The following is a 23994-nucleotide window of genomic DNA, read 5'->3' as shown; positions in this document are numbered from 1 at the left end:
TAATCTAATTCTTTGTTGTAGTAGGGATCTGTGTCATAAACGAGAACGACTTTTAAGTTTCAACAGAGATATTTCGCCAATATTTTAAATCAATAATCAGTTTAAAAGTGTTTAGTTCATGTACATATATGTATGCTTGTACTGGACTCACACTTTATAGATAAGCACGTACTTTCATTAAGTGCCATACTACAAACAGTATATATGTCTAATAAAAAAAAAAAACATTGCGAAATAAAAGGTTAGAGTAAATTTATTATTAACACTTATGTTTTAGCTATAACTATCTAAGCTCAGTTTGAAGAGCTCCGCGATTTTGTAGCCAAGGCAAGACAAGCTTTAAATGCTCTTTATATATCTTTCCGGAGTATAAGAGGTTTCTAAATTCATCAGCCTCTGGCGTATTGGAAAATAAGTTATCAAAGCTGGCAGTTTGGGTGTCCTCCAGTAAACTTCCAGCCATGACACCGCACACCGTCCAATACCCTGTAAAGAAGAGAACATTAAAAGGCGGCCAACGGGCTTTTCAATTTGCTTAGTACCCACCCCAAATACCATTTTTCAGGAGTGACGTCTGTATGTCTATAAGACTGGGCAGTTTTTTGCTGTAATTCAATAGCTTCAGGTGCTTTATCAACTGGTCGTAATATTGTTTAATAAAATAATCAAATTTGTTTAATTTGAGCTCCAATTTCGGCGATGATAACAGGAAATAAAGTAAGTCGAATGCAACGCTACCATATTTACACATTTGATAGTCAACCAGATAAGAATCTAATAATTTTCCCGTTCCTCTATCATAGAGGAACATTATGTTGCTCAGCCAGCAGTCAGAGTGGTTCAACACATTGAAATCGTTTAGATCGACAGCGGCGACTTGTAGAATTTTTCCTGTAATGTGACCGGCCATACTTTTAATATCATCGTAGTAAGCCTCATGTCCCTCGATTGTTTTCAGGGACTTCAGAACGTAAGGTATCATATTATCGGTCAGTTTGCTTATGAAATCTTTGCCATCCTCGTTAAAAACGCTCTCGGACATCTGGACGGGATAGGGTCCAATTGTGTCTACCCGAACAGCCGAAGCGGCATGCCATTGCGCGAGTTTTGTAAGCAGACAAAGGGTATGCTCCTCATCCACCCCTGCCTGGCGATTGACCGATTGAAATCCTTTCGGTTTCAGATCCTCTAGTAGTACATGTTCATATGGTATATCAAGTTTATAGCACTTGGCACCAAACTCAATCTCTAAACCAACATGGCTATAAAGCTGCTTGAACTCTTGCACATATATCGTGAACATATCCCGTTCCATATCGAATATGCTAAACTTGTTCTTCCCAAGGGTTTCATGATATGAATCCGAAACGTGCGGTATTTTTAGCATATACGATATTGATTTGGTTATGTTATCTATATAGATTATATATGCATATAATTTTCACCAAAAATCTTATCGAATGTCTTCTACTCCCACTTACCACTGAGTTCCACTTCGAGCTCAATGCGGAGCATAACCGTGGCATAATTATCACCAGGTTTTGTGCCCGGCATGGCTTTAAATGATTTTATTGCTTTGAAACTTTGGAAGGTATCTTTAAGCAGCTGCTCAAAAAGTTCGGCCTTTAACCATTCGGGAAGTTTGACCCTCACATCATTTGTTGTGATTTGACTGTTTGATGACATTTTTAAGACTCTTTAAGCAAATACAAGTCGGTTGTAGTCAGTGCGATTTCCGTGGAAAAACTCTGGCAGTAGAACAATTAACCGGTATATATACAAACAATTTTAAAGAGCTTAAAGCTCCTAAAGCTCTTGTGTAACTATCGGTATTTCACCACAAATTTTTGCGATCTACTGAGATTATCGAAATTCTTAAAATCGTTCAATATTGGTTTAGGCATTTCCATTTTGAGATCAAAGTTGAAATAGAAATGATATTGGCGGCTGATAGGAGTAACAGAGTTTCAGATAGCTATTATTGAAAAATAAAGTTACAAATATATTGGTTAGATAAATTAAAAAATTGTTTATAACCAAAACGATTTAGTGCAAAATCAGATCAATATACAGTATAGCATGGAAGAATTGAGGAGATTGAAGCAAGCAACTAGGAACGACCTTAAAATTGTAAAGGCCTTGCATGTTCTTAATTTTCCTAATGTGCGTAAATGAATTTTGATGTCGGAGCACAACTGTTAAATCACATCAACAAAATGTGAAACATTTTTAAATCCGCTTTTAGAAGTTTTACTTAAGTTCTAAATTCAAAAGCTGTCAAGTTGACATACACTTGTTATACAGAAAATTGTAAATATTTTTATAGAACAGTAATAACCAATGCAAACAAAAACGATTGTTAAGATTTTGAAGCTTTTTAGTCTCTTCTTCTAATTTTTTTACGCAAGTTCGAATAGGTTATATAAATTATATTATATAAATCAACTGTCATAAAAATTTAATGATTCTCATTTAACTGTTTTAGAATTTTTCCTGTAATTTTCTATACAGTACACTCTCCAAGGCGCCACGATTTAGTAGCCAAGGTACTACGACCTGAATATGATTGTGAAAGCGCGGATTCGTATTGATCAGGGTCTTAAACTTATTGCTCTCTTTGGAGTCGCCGAGAAACATCTCAAGATTGGCATCTTGCGAAGGATCCAAGAAAACGGCTGTCATAATGCCCGTGGCAGTAAGATGGCCTTAGTGAAAATAAAAAAAATATCTTATGATAAAAATATCAAAAATATGATTATATGTACAGCTTACCCAAAAAGCTGTATTTAAGGAGTGTCAAGTATATGTCCTGAAGGCAGGCCACTCCTTTCGTATACTTGAGCAGTTAAAGATTTTTGGCAAGGTTTTCACGATAGAACTTGACATAGTAATCAAATTTTCTCAGCTTATCCTCGAATTTGGTTGAGGACAACAGAAAGAAGTACAAATCTTGAGCTAGAGTTGCTTCCTATGGCATTTGAAAATCCACCAGTAATGTTTCCTTGAGTTTGCCAAAAGCGTCGTGAGAGAACATATGTATTATTAGTACAACAAAAATCACCATGATTTAATACATTAAACACGGATGGGTCTAGTTTGGCCATTCTAAACATGCCCTCAACTATCTTGGGCTGCAATGCAATGCAATTTAAAATAACACTAATAATTTAATATTGATCTTATATACATACCAATTGCTCTATGTACACCTCATACCCTTCGTATGTGGCACAGCTCTTAACAAGCACAGCGGAGGCGGCATGCCATTGAGCCAGCCTTTGTAGAGCTGCTTCAATGTGCACTCCCTCTGGTCCAGTCCCTCTAAACGATTCATATTTTTAAAGCCTTTGGTTGATAGATCCACCAGCAGTATATAATCTGTCTTCGAATTTTTGAGTTCATAGGCTTTAGCACCGAATTTCACCTCCAACCCGGCATCACAATAGATTTGCTCCAGCTCTGGAATGTAGATACTTATTATACATCCTACGCTCCTCTTCAAAGATATTATTGTGCTCCATCATCTTTTGGCAAAGTTCCATCAGATGTGGCACCTGAAGCATGAAGGACACCGACTTTTCATTGCTATCAACAAGATGTTGAGACTGTTTGAGTGGAATCCTATGCCCTTCTAAATAAATCACCATACCTTTCAGCTCTACTACGATGATCACACGCAACATGATCGCCGAGCCGCTCTCATCTTTGAAGCTTTTGTTTTTGGAGAATTTTTGACGGATTCTTTGAGCAGATCCACAAATAAATCGGGCTGCACCCAATCCGGCACTTTGCTGGCGGGTCCATTGTTTTTTCTATCTGTTGTCAATTTCACTTTCTATTTGACAATTGTTGTGAAAAGTTTCGTTATCTTTTCTGTACTAGCAAAGAGCTTCTATTTGTTTTCTGACTTTTCCAGCTTTATATGTATATTCAAACTTTGGCGTAGATCTGCTTATATTTGTCAGCGTGATATGAAATAAGCTTTTTGGGCAGTCGTTTTGCAAGCAGATTGTAGGTTCTTTATACTTTGCAGCTTTCAATTAACCTCTTTTGCTCTTTCCCTCTCTTACTCTCTCTCTCTCTCTCTCTCTCTCGTTTTTAGAACCACTTTTTGTATTTATTTGCTGCTCTTAAGTTTTGCTCTTCATAATTTTATATGAAACAAACAAAATGGTAAGTTCTCCAAAAAAGTTTTTATTTAACTGAAGCTCTCTCTTTATCTCTGTCATTAGCTTCGCTCAGCGAATCACCGTACCAACACAAACATATTAAGCTTTATATGATTATATGCCATTGTATGCGATAATATATACAGTTAGTAGTCCATAGAACGAATTCGGAAAACTATCGTTCCCCCACAGTTATATTTTTAATTTCCTCATTAGGCTATTTATGGTCAACCCAAACAAAATTATAAAAAAAAATAGTTGCATAAATTGTCTTCATGTATAAAAAGCTATATATGTACGTATATTTTTGTGTATGTATTGAAAAACAACTTTATAGAAGAAAATGATAAGCATAATAATAATAAAAATAACAATTATAATAATATAATAATTATTAGTATTACTTTTATTGGTATAGAATATGGGCTTTGGATAAGACGTCGATTGGGAGTCGGAGTTCCTTTGTGTATTTAGGTAATATAGCCTCTTTCCATAAGCCAGGGTAATATCAGTTTGATTTGCCTAACGTAACTGGGATTTAAAAGCATTTTACGCTTAAAGTTCATAGCCGTTTCCGAGTCGCCCATAAAGTTCGCAATGCTCGAATCCGGACTGGGGGGAAACAGTGTTACGGGCAACATTCGCTGAGCGCATACAAATGCTGTAATTGTTAGAAAAATACAGAAAAAATACCGAAAAAAAATGATGAAGTCAGCAAATGTTTATGGAATCAAAAAAAAAATATATGTGCATTGAATTAAACAACCTACCCCATAGACTATTTTTGCGAAGATTCGTTTGCAATTCCGTTAATGTGGGCGGTTTTCTGGCATATTTCAACAGCTCCAGATGTGCTACAAGCTCTCGATGATAATACTCTACGAAATCATCGAACTTCTCCAATTTAATGTGAATATTTGGTGTTGTCATCAACAGGCAGAACAAGTCGTGGGCGGGTGTGCCATATTTCGGCAATTGAAAGTCCACAAAACAAATGTCCTGTATCATGCCCGAATTCAATTGGAAGAGAAAATTGTTGCACCAAAAATCTCCATGATTGAGCACATTAAATTCGGTTTTATTAATGCGGCCAAAATCCATATACAAGTCCGTCATGCGATCTGTGTAGTTGGTCTGAAATACATGAAAGAATTTTAGAAATTCATGCTTTTGCTAACTTTCACAGAAAACTACTCTGATCAGCTAAAAAGGGGTTGAAATATTGACAGTGAAGTAATAATATAGGACGCATCTCTTCTTACTATCAACTGCTGTTGACCCGGCTCCAGATTGTACAGCTGCAGGCACTCCAAAAAGGGCACATTAAATGTAACATTTGCTTGCTCTATCCATTTGTAACTCTCGGGCGAAATGTAGCTCTTTTGATACTTTTCTTCATAGTCTCCCAGCTCTACTACTCTCTGGGCGGATGCTGCATGCCATTGAGCCAACTTTTTGAGAACTGCCTTTATTTCCGTTTGACCCAGACCAAACATGCGCTCCAGATTTATATAGCCCTGCATGCGCAGATCTTCCATCAGTATGTAGTCGCAGTTTGGCGAGTTTTCGGTGAACTTCAGATGCGTTGGCTTAAACCGCACCGCCAGTTTTGTATGCCGGGCATAGAGCTCTTCCATCTCGGGCACTAGACGCTCGTACATATCAACCTCCGTGACAAACAAATCATGGAAATCGTGCTCATCGCCACGATCATTGACCAATGGTATTTTCAAAATGTAACTCATATCTCTGGTGCTTTTATCTGTTAGTAAATATATAATATAAGTCTGAGTTGTCTATCTATGTGCATACATAAAATAAATACATGTAACTGACCCACCTTTTAGTCGCATCACAATGCCGATGCGCAGCACAACTGTCAGATAGTTTTCCCCGCCGCTAATCGCGGCGGTGCATTCAAACTTTTGGATTGTGTCAAAATCATTATAATTTTTTTTTAGTAGACCACTAAAAAGATGCTGATTTACCCATTCCGGTGCATCGACAGTCGACATTTGTTATTGTAATTCTTTTATCAGTTTGCTGCGATCATGTATAGCCTTTCCAATGATCGGACCGCAACTGAGCGAAAGCTTCTTTGTTGTGCGTTAAATAGATACAACATCTTCAAAAAGCTCAAGAGAGATTCATGAGCTGCTGTTACTGGTGCTCATAAATATTTATCACCTGAATAACAAAAAATTGTACAGCTGTTATAGCTGTAATTAGTTTTTTAAGTTCCCCTTAGTAGTTAGCCCTGCGCAATCGCTCTTATATTTTTTAAGAACTAGAGAACTACAGAACAATATTTAATTATTTAGGTTTACAGATTTAAGAAAGTGCTGCATTCTACGGCTTCTGTAATCAGATTTTACTTTTTTTTGTCTTCCTTGTCAAGTGTCGTCTTTTTTGCATATGAAAGACTTTTGTCAGGGATATTAAATAGGATCAACCTATATATACATATATACATATATATATTTATGATTTGTAACTTTCTTAAGAGGCGAACTTATCTTATTTCACAGAAGAAACGCTTGCCTTGAATTGCGATAAAATATTTTTTGAGAAGTATTATTTGGACATTACTTACTTTAATTAATTTGGTATAAATATTTAAACATTCAATGTTTTTATTTGGTAATTTGTTCAGTTTGGGTTTAATTTTACTTAATGCTTAACGCTATGCATGTAAACATGTCGTCTAAGCTTATCGGGTCGGGCAAAATCCTTGGCACAGAACGTGCACTGATAGGGTCGCTCACCCGTATGTTTGCGGCGATGCACCTTTAGCTCGTAATGCACTGTAAAGGACATGTCGCAGAGATCGCATTTAAATGGCTTCTCGCCGTTATGACGCCGCATGTGAATGTTAAGCTTGTTGGGCGTCAGAGATTCCAGGCCGCATAGTGAGCAGAGATACTTCTTGCCTGGATTCTTTTTAGCGACATGCATGTCGCGTATGTGCTTATCCAGGCTTGGCTGCACTACAAAGGAGCGCCAGCAGTGTGGACATTGATATCGGAAACGCCTACTTCGCTTAATCGTAACGGGTGCCTGATTGGATGATTTGGGGTGTTGACTGGTCATATGCTGATCCAGATTTTCGCGCCACATGAATTTGTAGCCGCAGCGTGAGCACTTGAATTTTTTCTCCTGGTTGAGGCACTGCATGCGCAAGTGCTGCTCCAACATGGACTGCAAAAGTGGTAAAGATATTACCATTTTGTTTTTGACTCTGAACGGGAAAAACTCACCTTGTCAACGGTCTTGAAAATACAATGCTCACAGGAATATGGCAGCTTGTCGAAGGTGTGTAGGGAATACTGATGCTCGCTCATGTCGCGCCGTCGTTGAAAATTCATCTCACATAGAGCACATTTATATGATCTACCAGAGCCCGCGGAATCATCGTCGCTTTCGTCCGTCTCATCTAACAGCAACTCAAAGCCTTCCTCGGTGCTTATCATATAGTTTGAGGCCTGTTCACTGTGCGCTTGCATTGAGAAGTGCCGTCGCAGATCGGCAATGCTAACAAACTGCATGTCGCATAGCTTACAAATGATCGTCTTGGGTCCGGGGGTCTTGGCGGCATCCGCTAGCAGAGTCTCTGCCAAGGGCAGATCCTCGCCGCTAAAGCCGTGACGCTGCACATGCTTGTGCAATAGCGCAGGGCGATAGAAGGTGCGTGTGCACCAGCGGCAGGGTAAAAGCTCGTTGCTGACATCGTGATGCATCAGTTTGTGCTTGGTCACAGCGCTCTTATCCTGAAAGCTGCGCGAGCATTGATCACAGGGATAGGTGTCTTGCTGTAATGTAAAACATTTATTTATGAATTCACTCATCACATAATATAAAAAAAATGCCCACCTTGTTTTTGTGCTCCACAAGATGCGCTCGTAAGTTGCGCCGCCAGAAGAAGCGCTGCGGACACTTATCGCACATGAAGCGCTTCAGCGTATTCTGGCAAAGTTTGAGCGTATGGTGATCCAGAAGCTTGGCGCTCAGGAAACGTGAATCACAACGCATGCAGACATGTGGCGCCTCCAGCCACGTGTGCTCTTGTCTATGATGCTCGTGCAATTGATATTTGCGAGGCCACACAGCGGCGGGCGATTCACACAGCTCACAAGCATAACTGTGCCGCTCGACAACATCCGCCTCTCCATCGCTATCTGTGTCCGAGCTATCCAGATTCATCTCGTAGCGAGCCTCATTCGTTATGGAGTAGTAGCGGCCATACATGCCCACCTTCAGATCATTGAAAATGCGCCGCTTTAAGCCAGCCACTGTGGACTCTACGGCTGTTTTGTAGAAGCCCTCTGCAATACGCTCAATGGGCTCGTCATGGGCTTCGAATGTAAAGTCTTTGGGATGCGCCTTTAAATGCTCGCGCAGCTCGCGAAGTTTGATAAATCTGCGCAGACAGATCATGCATTGAATCTCTTTTGAGCCATTCGGCTTGCAGCGATGCAAATCAAACCCTTTGACGCGTCGGTCGATGCGGGAGGGCTTCGACATGGCAGGTGTGTCTGCTGCATATCTGGAGGAAGCCGCTTCGTCCTCGTCTTCATCGGAATCCTTGTACGCCTTGTGCTCGTTGTGTTTGTGCTTGATGAGACTGACAATGTATTTATAGGATTTGTCGCATTGATCGCATTTGTAGTAATTGTCTACACTGGAGTTGTCGGTATCATCTTCATCGGGTATGCTATGCAAAGATGCAAATAATGAAGCTTCATTCAAAATAGAAGTGGGATATTAACTTACTTGATCTCTTTAATGATACTATGCACAAGAGAATCTGTGCTAGACGGCTTCGAGTGCTTTTGCTGTGATCCTTTCGTCTTAAGCGTTTTTTCTGTACTGGAATTGCTAATTACAGTTGACTTAGGCTTCGCTGCCAACTGGCTGGAAATGTGTGCCTGGTTCTTGTGCTTAATGAGCAGCATAATGTACTTGTAGGATTTGTCGCATTGATCACACTTGTAATAGTTATCGGCTGACTCAATGTCCAAGCTAAAAAAAAAAGACAATTCTCAAACGTAGTATTATTAAAATAAGAAGCGCTTACTCTGCCTCGCTGCTGCGTTCTGTCATGGAGCTCTTTATCAGGTTGTGTAGAAATGGTTCTGAGTGGTGAGTCTTCTCGTCTTCTTCCCGCGCTTTGGTCAGGCAGCGATTTGGACTATGATCCCGCTGCTTGTGCCTGAAGAGGTTGGTTACATATTTAAAGGCCTTGTCGCACTTATTGCACTTGTGCAGCATTGGCAATTTTGTGTGTGCTGTCTGGCGTTGCTTGAGTGGCACATCATCGTCGTCATCATCATCTTCGGTGTCATCATCCACAATGCTTTTCTTAATCAATGGATCAATTGGATTGGTTGGATCTGCTGACGGCGTGACAGGCTCTGAGGGCTCTTCCATTTTAATTGTGACGCCCTCTATATCCAGCAATTGTATAGGTGTCTCTCGCAAACACTCCAAAGTGCCTATTTCGGTATCCTCCGAAGGAGATTCTCTTGACATCTTTTGAAGCCAAACCTCATGAGTTTCACGCGCTTGCACCACAAAATCGTAGGCATTCTCTAAGCTGTGAGCACACTTGCGACAAATCCAGGGCGGCAGCTTGTCAGCTTGATCCAAGGCGACCTATACAACAACTTATTAAAAGTGCTTGTCTTATCAGTTTTATGGGTTGGGGTGGCTTGGAGGTTACCTCAAGTTTAGTTAGCTCCAGCAGCAGTTGGGTGTATGTTTTATCTGCGTAATTGTTCAATGGCGTCTCGATCCAATAGCGTCCATCTCCGCCTCCGCAGATCCTGCACGTTCTTGTCATCGTTAAACACGATTATAATTGGCAATTGTATCTACAATCCCAATTTGCTCCGATGTCAACTAATTTGCCAAGTACGCAAAACAGTGATGGTTTTAGGTGTGGTCACACTGTTTGACAAATCGATAAGATGAGCTATCGATATTTTTATGTTCTATCCCTTACATTTGCTTCGCGTTGTCATTTTTCATACCGTAATGATTTGCATTTAAGAAAGTTATTTATAGGAGTCTTAAAAGCATGTTGCCGACGGATATTTGTCGCACATGCGCGCTACAGGATCACAGCTTGCTCCCGCTAGCAACGCGCACTAATAAATATGCAAATAAAAGTTTTAGCGACATATTGCACGAATTGACGCAGAATGATGTGTGTATAACATTACCCAACGATCGAGAAATATATTTTTACATGTGTTTTTAGCCTTTGCAGGACCATACGGATGATGGCCTGCCGCAGTATTTGTGTGGCGAATGCCTGCACAAGCTTGAAGCTGCCTATGCTTTTGTGTTGCAGGCGCGGCAGGCGCAGGAGCAACTGTTGGTGCAGCTGCGCGAAGGTTTGCAGACGCAGTGCTTGGAGGAGATGCCCATAGCCATCAGCATGCAGGACATTAAAACCGAAACGGACGTTGACCTAGATTCGGAGCCAACCAGAAAAACTAAAAGTGAGTCGCTACTGCAAGATACGGGAGAGATTGAAGAGCCAGAGATTGCTGCAGTGTCTGGTCCAGCCTTGAAATGGCAGCCCGAAAGCGATAGCGACAATACTCAGGCGGCTGTTGATGAGTAAGTTGCTGGCCGTTGCTGGTGCCTAATTTAAAGACTTAATTACATCGGCTTACAGGCAGGACAGGGACTTGAAGTCCAAGCAATTGCGGCGCAGCGTACGGAAAGCCAAACATGGTATAGTCAGCGAAAATGAAGCCTCGTAAGCTACAGCAAGAACTTCAATACATGATAAGTTACTATAATTTGCTTTCCAGTTTTGCTAAAATGAAAACCTTGACTGTCAAGCGTCGTCGAGAGCGTCCCACGCGTCTTCCCAAAAAAGAAAACATCAACGAGGAGGGCCGACATGCGTGCGAGGTGTGCGGTAAGACATTTTCGTGGCACCGCGACATGCTTCGCCATGCCCGCATACACTTCGAGCAGGCGGCCTACGTGTGCGACAGCTGCGGCAAGAGTTTTTTGCGCAAGGACAAGTATATGTTTCATCTGCGATCGCACGAGAAGCGCGCAGCCAAATGGCAGGCGTTGCAGCTGAGTAGTGAATGGCGCTTTGCAGAGCGCCTCTACAGCTCGAGCCGGCTCAAGCATGTGCTCTGCAAGCTGTGCGGCTTGAAGTGCCAGCGCATACAGGAGTTACGCGATCATTTGGCGTGCCATGACAGCATTGAAACGTTGTCTAAATTGAGCATGGAGAGTGATGTGGTCAAAGAGCAGTTTGCCAACGAGCAGCAGCAATTGGACTTGGTACATATCAAGCAACAGGTGTGCGCTGACATTGCCAAGGGACGTGAGCTGCTGGACAACTATTGCGCTGTGGTCAATGCATATGGTTATGAGCTTAGCCTCAGCGACTCGGATGAGGAACTAGCTGGCTTGACCCCACCATACCGCTGTCTGCCGTGCAACACCACCTTTACGCGCAAATATCGCCTCATGCGCCACACTCTGGAGGAGCACACGCATTCGGAAGCAGAGGTACCCTGGCAACGTTGTAATGTTTGCCAAATTGGTTTTGTGTGCGCCAAGCTGCTGGAGCAGCATCAACGCACGCAGTGCGACAATAAACTTAAACGTTATAGCTGCCCCAACTGTCCAGGAAAATTCATTTGGAAGCAGAATTTGAAGCAGCATGCTTGCTCCCAGCGCAAAGGGGTGCAAAAGGCCGCTCATCAATTCCAATGTTGTCTCTGCGATGCCCAATTACACAGCATGGGAGGATTACGCTCCCATTTACTCACCCATCGCGATGGATGCAGCGGCATAGATCCGGAGAAGCGGGCTGCCTTTTTTCGCACCTACTACCCCGATGGGTTGGCCTGCAGCCTGTCAGAGCTGACCGCACACATTGCCGGCGACTTTGAGGCAGAGGATTATGGACGCTACTTCAATGCCAGCACTAGCAGTGGGCAGGAGCTGGATTTTTTTGACTCGGAGACAGATTTGAGTGATGAGGAGCAGTTGAGCTCTGTCGCAGCGTTGCATATATGTTCACTGTGTGGCGAGACCACAATACGCCGGTCCCAACTGCTTGCGCATCAGCAGCAGCAGCACCAGCATAGTGAGGGCAGGCTGCCGCATGCATGCGAGGACTGCGACCAGAGCTTTGTAGCCGACTCCTTACTCCAACTGCATCGCCGACGTATCTGTGCCAAGCGGCATGCCAAGTATCATTGCCAGCATTGCAGCCAGCGTTTTTACTGGCACTCCAACTATGAGCGGCATTTGAAGCTGCAGCACGAGGCGGAGGATAAAACAGAGGTTATCCAAGAGCAGGAGCCCAGATTAAGAAGCAAGCGCTATCCAACAGCAGCCAAGCTGCAGTGTGGCGAGTGCGAAAAGGTATTTTTATTAGCTGAAAGAGAACTCATTTATAAACTTTTCCATGCCGTTACAGGTCTTCATCTGGCCCAAGGATCTGACACGTCACAAGCGCCTGCATCAGCCACAGGCGCTGGCTCAGTACGAATGCGCCTACTGTGATCGCAAGTTCCATCGCAAGGATGGGCTCAAGTCGCATATGCGCGTGCACGGCGAACAGCAGCTGGACGGAACGATTGCCAGTGATCAACCATCGTCCGTCCTGCAGCACATGCCGGTAGTGTTGGCCCAATTTTGCCGGCCCAATGGCTGCAAGCAGATTCAGTGCATGATTTGCCTTTCGCAGCACACAAAGATCGCCGATCTGCGGGCCCATTTACTCAACCATCAGTTTGCGGTGATGTTTGCAGAGGATCGTGGTAAGTCGGAGAGCATTGCAAGCATTTCACGTGCTCTATATCCAGAGCTGGCCACGCCGCTGGATCAGCAACAGCTGATCAGGCGCATTCAAAGCGATGTGGCCAAGGGCCTTGAACTGGAAAGATTCATATCCATTACCAACGAGGCGGGCATTGAGCTCAGCCTGGACAGCAGCGAGACTGAAACCGATTCTGACTCTGCCGAGGGAGTTAGAAACAGCAGCGGGCGTCTGTACAGCTGTGAGCTGTGCCAGCTGAAGGTGCAGCGCAAGCATCAGCTCTACGCCCATCAGCTGGAGCAGCATACGTGGCAGCAGGCTACGCGTGTTTGCACCCATTGCCAGGCCAGATTTGTAAATGAGCAGCTGCTGGAGCATCATTATCGCACGCTCTGCCGAAACGCGCAGCGGCGTTTTCTATGTCGCAAATGCCCATTGCGCTTTCGCTGGCGCGAGAATCTGAAGCTGCACACGGACGTAGCGCACCAGGAGGCAAGTGGAGAGCATTTGAACTTGAGCATTCAATTGAACGGCACACATCTGCTGCCTATTGTTAGCTATGACTGCACCGAATGCAACCGCAGCTTTAAAATGCAAAAGGATCTCACCAGGCACACCCTGATGCATGCTCAGGAGTCGAGCATTTACCGTTGTCGCTGGTGTGCACGGCGTTTCTATCGCCAGGCCAATCTTCTGCAGCATATCGAACGTCACGGCATTAGTGCCGAGCAGCTGCCCTATGCGGAGGCGCTGCTCAATGCCAGCCGGCATCCGCATGGCCAGAAGTCCATCCAGTGCAAGGTGTGTAATATTTCCTACCCCACCATTGCCGCACTGCGCGCCCATCTCCAATCTGCGCCAGCAGGCTCACATAATCAGCTTGATTCGATGCTCAACTACTCTATAACCAATCAGCTGGGCTACGAGCTGCACCTGGACGACTCGGAAACAGATGAGGAGGCCAAGCCGTCGGGCACACCCACACACTACACCTGCGGTATGTGCCAACTGCGCTGTGTGCGCAAGTTTGAACTGCATCAGCATCAACAGGCCATGCATCGACTGGAACGCATAAGCGAGGGTTGCGATCTTTGCATATTTAAAAGCGTCTGTCCTGATCTTATTAACTACCATCGTCGTGCGCTGTGTGCCAACACAGAGAAAAAGTTCAAATGCATCAAGTGCGGCTACAAGTTTATGTGGGAGGCAAATCTGCTGCAGCACGTGAAGCTGCAGCACCCTAGTAGCGAGCTACAGCAGGAAGTGACTTCAACGCTCGCAACGGAAACTTCCAGTAATGAGTGCCAGATCTTTCAGTGCGGTCAGTGTCCTAGTAAATATAATCGCAAGGATCGTCTCACAGCACACGTAAAAAAAAATCATTCAGCAGAAACTAGCTCCAAGACTGCCCCAAAAAAGACTTCTACAGGCGCCAAGCAGCAGAAAAGTTTTCTCTGCGCCTTTTGCGGCAAGGCGGTTAGTTCCTCATCCAATCTGATCATACACATACGTCGGCATACCGGCGAGAAGCCTTTCAAGTGCGACTACTGCGACATGGCGTTTCCACGGTCCTCCGATCTGCAGTGCCATCGACGTACCCACACTGGCGAGCGGCCGCATGTCTGCACCGTTTGTCAGAAGGGCTTCGCGCGCTCCTACAAGCTGCAGCAGCACATGCGCATTCACAATGGCGAACGCCCCTACAAGTGTACTTATTGTGATAAGAGTTTCACCCAGTCTAATGACCTGACGCTGCATATACGGCGGCACACGGGCGAGCGTCCTTATCAGTGCAACACGTGCGGTGAGCGTTTCATTCAGGGTACAGCCCTCAAGAATCATCGACTACAAAATGGACACTACGAGACGGAAGCAGACCAAGTAAAAGATGTCTAACTGAGACTATGACTTTTGATTAATAGTATAAAAGTAAATAGATTAACGATTATTGGAGCGAATTGGACTTGAAGTAAATTGAAATTGTGCCAGCCTGAATTTCAAATTCAACTGCCTACAGATATTAATTAAAAAATATATCGATTAACCGCCACTGCCAAATTAAACATCGCTTCGATCGATAAATATTTCAATTATCAGCGATAGTATCGTTGAATTACCGTTGTTATGGTTACATTCAAAAAAACTAAGCTGGCGTTTTTTTATTCGCCTGACAAAAACCAACAAACTGTCGCACGATAAACAACAATTAGCCGAGGAAAAATTATATTTTAAATAAAATTATTGATCCGCAGCAAACACACAGATATAACTTAAATTCTAATCAAGCTGAGTGCAAAGTTAACGTATTCTTTTAGGTTTCAAATTATTTAGTTAGTTTGCAAGTGCTGCTGAACGCGTCGCAACATGGTCAAGTCGAACAAGCAGCCGCGTCCGTTGCCTGTCACGGATCGCAGCAGTGTCAGCGTCAGTGGCAGTGCCAACTATATGGAACACACCTACTGTGTGGTGCTGCATGTCGTAGAAGGTGAGTTCTGAATAAGGGTGTGCCAATGGGAATTCATTATCGCAATTATTTACAATTCTGCCACAGCTATCAATTTTTATGGTCGCGAGATGAGGGAAGGGGAACGGGAACAGATTATTATGAGTGCGGCCCTCAATACTGTGGACTTTGAGGTGGAGGGCACGCCTTCAGTCACTGCCGAAACAATTATATTCAATAGCAATTGCATTTGGGAATGCGATATGGCTGGCATCAAACGCATCAAGACGGACCATCGCCCCGTCAAGGTAACCTTCTATGCCTGCAGCAATTCTGAGCGCAAGACCATTGGATCCCTGCTGCTGCCAGTGCGCGGCTTGCCAGTACTGGGCACGGGCGGCAATAACAGTCCGCTGCAGTTGAAAATGTTCTGGCACAAGCTGATCTGTATTAGTAATGAGTTTCGCTCTCATAAGCCCGAAGTGCTGCTTATGCTGGCCATAATCAAAAAATCTCTGCTACATACTAAGGATTTCAAGCATCTGACGGCCTTTAATAGTTCAGTAAGTCAAGGGTTAAAATATGTAATATATTTATGTTAATTCAATTGGTTTGACAATTTGTTCCAGCAGGAGAAAGAAAGCCGCACGCCGCCGCTGCAGTCGCCCGGCCATTCGATCACCGCCAACATGTTGCAGTCGCAGGTGCCATATTTGATATATATGATGATATATACCACACACTGAATCCTGTTCTTGTTTTCAGGCCAATGTTTATGTGCAGTCGCTGGTACAATTGGGCTTGCTACAGGTGGGCAATGATCCTCTGGTCGATTGTGACATCATCGAGGTGGTGTTGCAATTCAAGCAGCTTAAAAATCTTAACAAATTTGTCAAATCACTGTATCAGGAGAAGGATGCCGTAGAAACCGTGCTGTTAATGTTCGACTTTGTGGGGAATGTCACGAATATTGAACTTAAGCTAAACAATACGGATGCCTATACGCTTAACGACGTGCTGGGCTTGCGATTCAAGTCCTCTTTGCGTAGCATACGGCTGTATTTCCAGCGCATATTCTATTTGCCCATCAATATGTACATTAATGGAACTTCAATAGGTTAGGTTAAGACACATACCCAATTTCAATTTATTATTATTATTATTATTTTTAGCCAACTATCGCATGGACTTTGGTAAACTTCTGCCGCCAGACAATTTTTTTGCAAACAAACGTAAATATGTGCAAAGCGGTTCTTTTGCTTTCGAGCGTTTTGGACGCATGGGCAGTGCGCGCGAGCTCAAACCAATAATGGACTACACCTTTACTGTGGACATACAGGAGGTGTATTGGCGCCAGCAAGAGAAGGAGCCGGAACCGCAGCTGAAGCAGCAGCAGCTGCATGAGGAACAGCTGGATTTGCAGTCGGTGGGCAGCAAAGCTGTTATACGGGAAGTTCCCAAGGATCGGGCACATGACAACGTGGTCGATTGGAACCCAAAGTCTGAAAAACAATCTGCATCCACCAATAGCTCACTAAATAGTTTGAATGTTGGTGCTGAGCTTTCGGCCTCGGATGAACGGGACACCGCCTCAGAATCGCCTCTGAGTGATGCGCCCGACTCAGATACGCCCGTAACTGTGCACACATCCCAAACACGTCGCAGGAAGTTCACCAGGCTCCTAGTCGACAACCCAAAACATGAAGAGGAAGAAGGAAAGGACCATCAGTATACCTCGAAGGTGGTCACTAGAAAGTTGTCCACAAGATTTGAGCTTGAGGATGAGCAGCTGCCGGAGAATTATTTGATGGATTTGCCTGATGATATTGGCTCCGATTCTGAGCTTTATGCGTGTTACAGCAATACAAGTTTAAAAAAAGAAGAGGACTGTTTGCCGGTGCGCTCAGAGAAGGCAAGGGAACTTAGAAAACATAAGCCCAGCAATTCAGATGATCGTTGTTTAGAGGAACAGCTATCTAAAAAGACAAGGAGTGAAAAGAACCGGAATCCTAAAGAAATTGATTCGCAAAGGAGTTTTCAAAAGCCCATACAGCCTATGGACGCAAGGACTACCAGGTTTTTGCAGGAAGAAATGCAGCTCAGAGAGAATATAGCTAAACGGGTCGGAACAAAACCGACTGTTGATGATGTTGATGAATATCAGATTAACGACGGAAATATCGATGATTCATGGGTTGAACTGGGGCAGGAAAATGATAAATTTTCACCACAAATGACAAAGGAAGGTCGCCCTAGACGGACAGTCAAATCTAAGCTGGTGGAAGGCGATGAAGTTCCATTAGAAGCAAAAACTACGCCTAGAATAAGAAAATCTAGATTGCTCGCAGTGTCTGCTGAGGTTGATGAAATGGACACAAGCTGTCCAGATGCCACATTAATTAATCTTAAAGAAGAACGCATTAAGACAACCGTCAAAAAACTTTCAGCGGATGATCCTTTAGGAATTCAACCGAAAGTCATACGCAAAAAGAAGATTATCTCAAAAACAGAAGAGTTTGAGTTATTGGAAAACAACGAGCTGTCAAATACCAATCCACGTAAACCAGCCAAGCCAGCTGATGAAAGTAAGTATGTGGCTTCACAGGGTAGTCTAGATGCAGTTGAGCCTGACATAGACTATGTAAGTCAGAAACTGAAACGTGTTTCCCGAGATGGACTTGGCGGAAAGCCAATAAATAAACTTGTCGATCAGTCATCAGATATGGATACACTAACGGAAACTGATGAACTGGAAGAATTCCTCCAAAAACCAAGCGCACAAAAGAATAAATCAAAGCAAAGCATTAAAGCGGAAACTAAAACTTTTGAGACAGTTTTAATCAAGAAAACATCAAAAACAAAGAAGCCTCCAATGTCAAAAACCGATCTTTCTCTAAGCGCTCGATGGGTGGAGGTGAGCAAGGAGCAGACAAAAGCTTTGGAGGAAACAGAGCAGTATATCGAGGCTACTTGCAAAGCGGAGCTGGATGAAACTTATTTTAAAAAACAACACTCAGAGGGCCACAAGAAGTCTACAAATAATAATCTTGAGCGATCGTCCCGCACAATTCAAAGACAAAATATTGAATATAAGGATGTAAGTAAATGCTCGGAAATGGAACCAAGTATTGAAAGTTCCATAATAGAGGAACCCTTTAAACAGCCAAAGCTTGAGCGCAAAGTATTAAAAAAGAAAAGGTCGGCTGATCTCCGAAAGGATCAGGAGTTAATGGTTACTCAAATGCAATCGGAAATGGAAACAAGTGTTAATAATTCCATAACAGAGGAACCATTTAAGCAGAAAACATCTGTCGAGCAAGAAAAGAATCAGTCGAGGCTCAACACAAACAGATCACAAAAACTGGTTCTGCAAGAAACGGAAAATGTGACATCAGAAATGGAATCTGTAGAGCTTGAGAAAGCCAATTTAATACGTAAGCATGAGAGAAAATCCAGACGAGTTGTTAAGCAAACATCATTGCAAAAGTATTTGGATGCGGAGGAAGCATCTCTAGCGGGACTGCCTCAGGATTCGGGCGACAAGGCTGAGCAGCCTATTAAGAAGCGCACGGTCAAGGCAACACCGTTCGCGCCAGCAAAGGTAGAGTCTAGTGAATTGAAGCCGATAGAAAGGAACAAACCTATGAAGCAGAGAACAACTAAAGCGTCTGCAGTTTCCAGCTTGGAGCATGATCTTATTAATAAACTTTGTGACGTTAAGAAAACTTTCGGCGAATCCCAGTTGGAAGCCGACGCAAAGGTCTCTCGCTTGGAAGTCACAGTTCACATGTATGATCAAACGAAAACCCCGGCAGTTGAGGCAGCAAAAGCAAGCGCCACTTGTGTTAATCAGAGTGTCAACACGGATATCACCAATATGGATGAGAGCATCAAGCAAATTCTGGCAGCCGGTAAGCAACTGCAGGATGAAATGCAGCGCAAGGCGTTGGAGTATATGGACAATCTTGACCAGCGCCGTTCTGAAACAGATATATCACAGCAGCCCGTGGACAACCAGGCCCACAATAGCGTCAACGAAGAGTCCAACGGCTGTGCCAATTACGAGTGCAAATTTTATGAGCTGGAGCAGCACATACTCGTGCTGGAGCAGCATTTGCGTAAATTTGAAAGCCGTACACAGGAAATGCAGCAGATGAACTTCACGTTGGCTCAGGAGAAGATGAAGCTAAAGGAACGCATCGCACTTATGGAGCAACAAATAGCCCAGCTGTGCCAACAGGGCGCCAGTGGCAACGAGCTACAGCAGGTGCTAAGCGAGATGCGCATACAAAACGTGCGCTACATGGACATGTCCAAGGCCAAGGATCGCTACAAGAAGCAATGGCGACGCAGTGCCAAGCGCGTGCACGCCCTCAAGCTAGCCATGTATGAGAAGAAAGTGGAGCACGAAAAGAACATGCCAGCCAAGTGAGTTAGCTGCACTTCTACTCTATATATACCCCCATCCTTACTGTACGACTCCATCCATTTCAGCGTGCTCAATCTAAAAAATATTCTCACTCAGGACGCCGAAGAGTTTGAGCGTGAGTATGGTCGTTTTCGTAGATCTGGAACAGCGCTCAGCTTTTCCGCTTCCGGTGACTCGTCGGAGCCCTTGCTGAAGGATTATCTACGTGGTCTTTCCAGCCAAACAGTACACCAGCACAAGCCGACGAATCACGTGGACAGCACTCGAATGCATTAGCCCCGTTTTCATTTAACGAAATTATCTGTGATTTATGGTTATTTTACTTTATGATTCTAGGTTAATTTCTAATTTGCGTTACTTCTTCGGTTCGTGATTAAAATTTCTGTTTTATTTCAAAAAAACTACGCCTTTGTTAATAGGTATAGTCTAGTTTTCATTGAAGAATGCATTGAGTTTTGAATGATCCTAGCTCAAGCTACTATATGTAAGGTGAACTAATGTCCTTGCTATAATAAGATTTATATGTTTTAGATTAAGTAAATACTTCTTAAGTGATTAATTGGATTTTATTATTATGGTCCTAACAAATACCTAACAAAAAGGTTGAATGTTGCCACTTCCACCTAGCAGCATTAAAAATGCTTGAAAATATTTGGTTTTAACATAATTAATTATTCACCACAAAGCTGTTCAACGTGGCGATGCCAATATGTTACATAGAAGTAGATATATTATTGACATTGGCAAAACTTTGGCTAAGTTTTTATATTCAATCGCTCAAAATTCAATTTCATGTCAGGTTTAACCACTTGTCAAGCAGCAGGAAATAATGTGTATTAAAATATTATTTTCTGTTTAATTCTTTATGACAATGTATTTTAATTAATACTAAGAACCGTAACTACTCCAACTGAAAGCCCACACGCAAAAAATGAGGCAACGTGTTCAGCGGTGCAGAGTATTCCATGAGCCACACTGGCCCCTTGTAGACGTCCTGAGTGTTTCCATCTGTCCATTCGCCCTTGGGCAGATAAATGTCACGAATTGTGGCGTTTTCCATAATGACTGGAGCCGCAATAATGTCATCGCCCAGCAAAAACTCTAGGGAATGAAGAAATGATAAATATAAAAGCTAAAGTTAGTATTATAAATCAATCTACCATCGTAGATGCTCTGAGCAACTGCATCATCCGGCGCAGTCCACCAGAGTGGCGCATTGACTGGTTCACCAGTTTCCGTGGCGCGCTTGAAGAGCTTCATGATATAGGGCGTGTAATCCGCATGTAGCTTGGTGAAGGTCTTGCTAATCTCAATCGTTTCCTGATCAAAATTCCAGGGCACAAAGGAGAACTGCAAGCTGGGCATGAATACATTGGCCTGCAGCCAGCGAATGAAGAGCTCCTTTGTGGGCGGTTTCTCGTTGTAGCCATTGCCGCCAATCATGTCCGGCAGCACAAACGGATAACCATTCAGATTCATTTGCAGCAGCGATGTGATCAGCGTTACCAGGCCGTTGTTCCAGCCCCACTCTGAATCCTTGTCGACAATGCGCACAAATATAGGCAAGTCTTGAGTATTTTGGCCGGAGCGCACCTCAATCATATCTCCGAATGCGGCCACCGTGCGCACATAGTCGGTGGTGATCTGCAGAGGCGATTGATTGGAATCACCCTGCAGCACCGGATCCGTGGGTATCCAGCTGGACTCGCCCGCATCGAACTTAAAGCTATCAATGCCATCCTCCGTCTGCAGGCGCTTTACGCGTGTGCTGAACCACTCTTGCACCGCGGTCTTGGTGAAGTCGAGATATGCGGCATCCTTGGGCTGACTGTTCCACCACTGGGTATCGGCGCTGCCAGCGTGATCCAGCACCAGATAGCCCTGCTCCTTGGCCGTCTCGTAGATGGCCGTGCAGTTGTTGTTGATGAACGGATGTATCCACAGGGTTACCCGGAAGCCCAGAGCCTTGAGGTCGTCCGTCAGCTTCTTGGCATCTGGAAACTTGTTTTTGCGGAATGTCAGCGCGCCGTAGCAATCCTCCCAGTCGTCGTCAATTTCCAGTTGACTGTTCTCAAAGCCATTGTCAAGGATTTGCTGTGCAAAGTCGCGCACCACTTCGTCCGTGACCTCCGCCTTGTATAGCGCCCAGGTGGACCAAACTGGATGCTGAACCATACGCTCATCGGGATGACCAGTGGGTATGCCCAGCAGCGTCTTCACCGCATACATATGCGCCACCTTTGCATCCTTGGCGAAGCCCAGCTGATAGCTAAACTTGGACGAGGACAGGCGCGTGTCGTAGGGCAGGGCACTGAACGCGCTGATGCACAACTGGTCCTCCAGTCCGGCTGCATTCTGATCTATGAAAAGTGGCGTCGTGTTATCCACGTACAGGAAGAAGCCCTCGCTGTTGAACCAGTAGCGCTCTGCCACGCCCATATTGCCCAACTCCTTGGGTACATAGGAGAAGTTGCTATACTGCTGGCGCTCGACGGGCCAGTAGTGTTGTTTCTGCTCCGAGCCTCCAAACCAATGGACACGTCCCGTATTGAGCTTCAGGCAATCCCTCGGTTGTGTGCCCTTTAGCACCTGGTCGCGAGCCACACGTACATGGGTCACGCCACCGGTGGATTGGACCAGACTAAATTCAATGCCAGTGCTGCCATCGCTCAGCTTGTAGCTGCCTGTGGATGTCGCCTCCAGACTGCTGCTGGTCACAAAGTTATCCAAGGTGACCGTCTGCAGCGTTCGGCTTCCCTTCATCAGCTCATACTGCAGCTTGTCGCCGCGTCGCAATCTTACATAGATGTCGCTGTTTTCAAATTTGTACCGCTGTTCGATGGTCTGGCAACCCTGACCGGTCTCCCACAGGCAGCAGGCGGTCAGAATAAGCGCAGCAATTGCGTAGCTGAGCTGCATTTTAGTATAACTGTTGCATGAGCTGCCCAGCGGTGCACTTAAATAGCGCCGGCCCGGGCTGCTTATTGCCAGCTGGCGTGTTTTGCGCAACTTCAAAAGCCGCGCAAATAAAGCCCTCGACCAGTTTCCATACTTTTCACCGCTGAAGATGCACTCCAGGCGGTAGCTGATAAGCGGCTATCAGCTATCAGCTAGTGCTTTCATCCAAGTTCATGACTAATACCCTTCATATACGATTCCGAGTGTTGACATGCCACTGAGAGACGAGCAAATTATCATCAATGATACTTATAAAATATTCGTAATTGTAATTGTAACAATATTTCCCTTTTCAATTGGGGTGTTATTTTTACATTACTATTACATACATATATGAATAGTTGAGTGCTTAACAGTTATCAGTACTACGGAAGAGTCTCAATCTATACATACATATATTATCAAAACAATATGAATCATATAAATGTACAAAGTGTTAAGATTTTTAAAGATATGTAAGGACATTACAGTCTGAACAATTTACCGATTAAATCCGCTGCCGACTCCAAAAAACATATATTCTCCCCTAGAGTAGGTTATTAGAATGCGCAAATGGTGTGCTACTATTACCAGTTACCCAGTTTCAAGTGTCTAGCCTTAATAGCGAGCATTGCACAAAACTTACTTGGTTTTATTTAAAAAAAATCTCTAAGAAATGGTTGAGTTAACAAGAAGTTTCGTTTCCTACTCGAAAGACCAGGCGGACAGTACAGGCAGCTGAGCGCCCACTTCAGCGCGCAGTTCTGCACTCAACTAAAATCCAAGCTTTGCTTTACTCTACCAAACGAAACAAGTCAAACAGCGGCTGATCTTGAGATTAGCTCAGCTTTCACTCGGAGCACTTCTCACTCAACTCAGCTCAATTTTGTAAAAAACGAGAAAATGAAATGTGAAATGTATGTACATACATATTTTTGTTTCGAATCGAACAGCTTAAGAAACAAACAAACGCATCCAATCCGATTAGGAAATACGCTGTATGCAGTACTTAGACTCTCTCCTATTATTTATACATACACACAATATACACTCAAACTCTCCATGTTTTCTTGAACAACTTCGGAAATTGTTCGACCTTAATAACAAGTTCAGGGCGGAGAAATGGCATTCAAATGCGCATCTCATTTGTTTTGCTTTTTGTTTTTCTCTATTTTTGGAGCTATGAGGTGGCCATCTAAAACGAAAAACATTC

General features: G+C 43.9%; 6 protein-coding genes across 11 annotated transcripts; 2 read left to right on the top strand and 4 right to left on the bottom strand.

Annotated features, from left to right (window-relative positions):
* Positions 1-235: 235 nt before the first annotated feature.
* Positions 236-1950, bottom strand: LOC135426495 (uncharacterized). Of its 2 annotated transcripts, XM_064679599.1 has the most exons (3): positions 1482-1910; positions 547-1413; positions 236-486 (listed from the first exon to the last, which is right to left on the bottom strand). In XM_064679599.1, the coding sequence occupies exons 1-3, from the start codon at positions 1684-1686 to the stop codon at positions 284-286; spliced, it is 1275 nt and encodes a 424-aa protein (XP_064535669.1). In that variant the 5' UTR covers positions 1687-1910; the 3' UTR covers positions 236-283. The 2 variants fall into 2 exon arrangements, with proteins under 2 accessions (XP_064535669.1, XP_064535670.1); XM_064679600.1 differs by lacking the exon at positions 547-1413 and having other exon boundaries at positions 1482-1950.
* Positions 1951-4543: 2593 nt separating this feature from the next.
* CHKov2 (CHK domain ov2) lies at positions 4544-6240 on the bottom strand. 2 transcript variants are annotated; one of them, XM_064679586.1, is made up of 5 exons: positions 6158-6199; positions 6010-6091; positions 5432-5931; positions 4940-5303; positions 4544-4830 (listed from the first exon to the last, which is right to left on the bottom strand). In XM_064679586.1, exons 1-5 carry the CDS (start codon positions 6182-6184, stop codon positions 4640-4642), a joined length of 1164 nt encoding a protein of 387 aa, XP_064535656.1. In that variant the 5' UTR covers positions 6185-6199; the 3' UTR covers positions 4544-4639. The 2 variants fall into 2 exon arrangements, with proteins under 2 accessions (XP_064535656.1, XP_064535655.1); XM_064679585.1 differs by having other exon boundaries at positions 6010-6240.
* A 501-nt stretch (positions 6241-6741) lies between these two features.
* On the bottom strand, positions 6742-10094 carry LOC135426481 (zinc finger protein 91). 2 transcript variants are annotated; one of them, XM_064679582.1, is made up of 6 exons: positions 9889-10094; positions 9244-9821; positions 8940-9188; positions 8040-8880; positions 7427-7978; positions 6742-7367 (listed from the first exon to the last, which is right to left on the bottom strand). In XM_064679582.1, exons 1-6 carry the CDS (start codon positions 10006-10008, stop codon positions 6840-6842), a joined length of 2868 nt encoding a protein of 955 aa, XP_064535652.1. In that variant the 5' UTR covers positions 10009-10094; the 3' UTR covers positions 6742-6839. The 2 variants fall into 2 exon arrangements, with proteins under 2 accessions (XP_064535652.1, XP_064535653.1); XM_064679583.1 differs by having other exon boundaries at positions 9244-9832; positions 9889-9993.
* Positions 10095-10168: 74 nt separating this feature from the next.
* LOC135426480 (zinc finger protein Xfin) lies at positions 10169-15035 on the top strand. 2 transcript variants are annotated; one of them, XM_064679580.1, is made up of 5 exons: positions 10169-10374; positions 10438-10793; positions 10852-10935; positions 10991-12575; positions 12631-15035. In XM_064679580.1, the coding sequence occupies exons 1-5, from the start codon at positions 10246-10248 to the stop codon at positions 14866-14868; spliced, it is 4392 nt and encodes a 1463-aa protein (XP_064535650.1). In that variant the 5' UTR covers positions 10169-10245; the 3' UTR covers positions 14869-15035. The 2 variants fall into 2 exon arrangements, with proteins under 2 accessions (XP_064535650.1, XP_064535649.1); XM_064679579.1 differs by having other exon boundaries at positions 10429-10793.
* Positions 15002-20927, top strand: rha. Of its 2 annotated transcripts, none has more exons than XM_064679578.1 (6): positions 15002-15457; positions 15524-15978; positions 16048-16119; positions 16181-16532; positions 16588-19843; positions 19910-20927. In XM_064679578.1, exons 1-6 carry the CDS (start codon positions 15337-15339, stop codon positions 20118-20120), a joined length of 4467 nt encoding a protein of 1488 aa, XP_064535648.1. In that variant the 5' UTR covers positions 15002-15336; the 3' UTR covers positions 20121-20927. The 2 variants fall into 2 exon arrangements, with proteins under 2 accessions (XP_064535648.1, XP_064535647.1); XM_064679577.1 differs by having other exon boundaries at positions 16045-16119.
* Positions 20681-22779, bottom strand: tobi (target of brain insulin). The gene is made up of 2 exons (XM_064679584.1): positions 21005-22779; positions 20681-20945 (listed from the first exon to the last, which is right to left on the bottom strand). The coding sequence occupies exons 1-2, from the start codon at positions 22761-22763 to the stop codon at positions 20746-20748; spliced, it is 1959 nt and encodes a 652-aa protein (XP_064535654.1). The 5' UTR covers positions 22764-22779; the 3' UTR covers positions 20681-20745.
* Positions 22780-23994: the final 1215 nt, after the last annotated feature.

This window comes from Drosophila montana, unplaced genomic scaffold (assembly GCF_035044405.1).
Source record: "Drosophila montana isolate Dmon_TW-CO22-7 unplaced genomic scaffold, ASM3504440v1 contig_203_1, whole genome shotgun sequence".
Taxonomy (NCBI): domain Eukaryota; kingdom Metazoa; phylum Arthropoda; class Insecta; order Diptera; family Drosophilidae; genus Drosophila; species Drosophila montana.
Note: the sequence above shows the minus strand (reverse complement) of the source record. Positions and strands in the feature narration are given on the sequence as shown.

Excerpts from the sequence above, each read along its gene's own strand:
- LOC135426495 (XM_064679599.1), bottom strand. The coding sequence starts at position 1,686 with ATGTCATCAAACAGTCAAATCACAACAAATGATGTGAGGGTCAAACTT. Across the intron at positions 1,414-1,481 it reads GCTCGAAGTGGAACTCAGTG|ATAACATAACCAAATCAATA; the intron begins GTAAGTGGGAGT and ends TAATCTATATAG. Across the intron at positions 487-546 it reads CCTGAAAAATGGTATTTGGG|GGTATTGGACGGTGTGCGGT; the intron begins GTGGGTACTAAG and ends TCTTCTTTACAG.
- CHKov2 (XM_064679585.1), bottom strand. The coding sequence starts at position 6,184 with ATGTCGACTGTCGATGCACCGGAATGGGTAAATCAGCATCTTTTTAGT. Across the intron at positions 5,932-6,009 it reads CATTGTGATGCGACTAAAAG|ATAAAAGCACCAGAGATATG; the intron begins GTGGGTCAGTTA and ends ATTTACTAACAG. Across the intron at positions 4,831-4,939 it reads TCGCAAAAATAGTCTATGGG|CATTTGTATGCGCTCAGCGA; the intron begins GTAGGTTGTTTA and ends TAACAATTACAG.
- LOC135426481 (XM_064679582.1), bottom strand. The coding sequence starts at position 10,008 with ATGACAAGAACGTGCAGGATCTGCGGAGGCGGAGATGGACGCTATTGG. Across the intron at positions 8,881-8,939 it reads AGTATCATTAAAGAGATCAA|CATACCCGATGAAGATGATA; the intron begins GTAAGTTAATAT and ends ATCTTTGCATAG. Across the intron at positions 7,979-8,039 it reads TTGTGGAGCACAAAAACAAG|CAAGACACCTATCCCTGTGA; the intron begins GTGGGCATTTTT and ends TTTACATTACAG.
- LOC135426480 (XM_064679579.1), top strand. The coding sequence starts at position 10,246 with ATGTTGCCGACGGATATTTGTCGCACATGCGCGCTACAGGATCACAGC. Across the intron at positions 10,936-10,990 it reads GTCAGCGAAAATGAAGCCTC|TTTTGCTAAAATGAAAACCT; the intron begins GTAAGCTACAGC and ends TTTGCTTTCCAG. Across the intron at positions 12,576-12,630 it reads AGTGTGGCGAGTGCGAAAAG|GTCTTCATCTGGCCCAAGGA; the intron begins GTATTTTTATTA and ends ATGCCGTTACAG.
- rha (XM_064679577.1), top strand. The coding sequence starts at position 15,337 with ATGGTCAAGTCGAACAAGCAGCCGCGTCCGTTGCCTGTCACGGATCGC. Across the intron at positions 16,533-16,587 it reads CATTAATGGAACTTCAATAG|CCAACTATCGCATGGACTTT; the intron begins GTTAGGTTAAGA and ends TATTATTTTTAG. Across the intron at positions 19,844-19,909 it reads GAAAAGAACATGCCAGCCAA|CGTGCTCAATCTAAAAAATA; the intron begins GTGAGTTAGCTG and ends CATCCATTTCAG.
- tobi (XM_064679584.1), bottom strand. The coding sequence starts at position 22,763 with ATGCAGCTCAGCTACGCAATTGCTGCGCTTATTCTGACCGCCTGCTGC. Across the intron at positions 20,946-21,004 it reads TGCTCAGAGCATCTACGATG|AGTTTTTGCTGGGCGATGAC; the intron begins GTAGATTGATTT and ends TTCATTCCCTAG.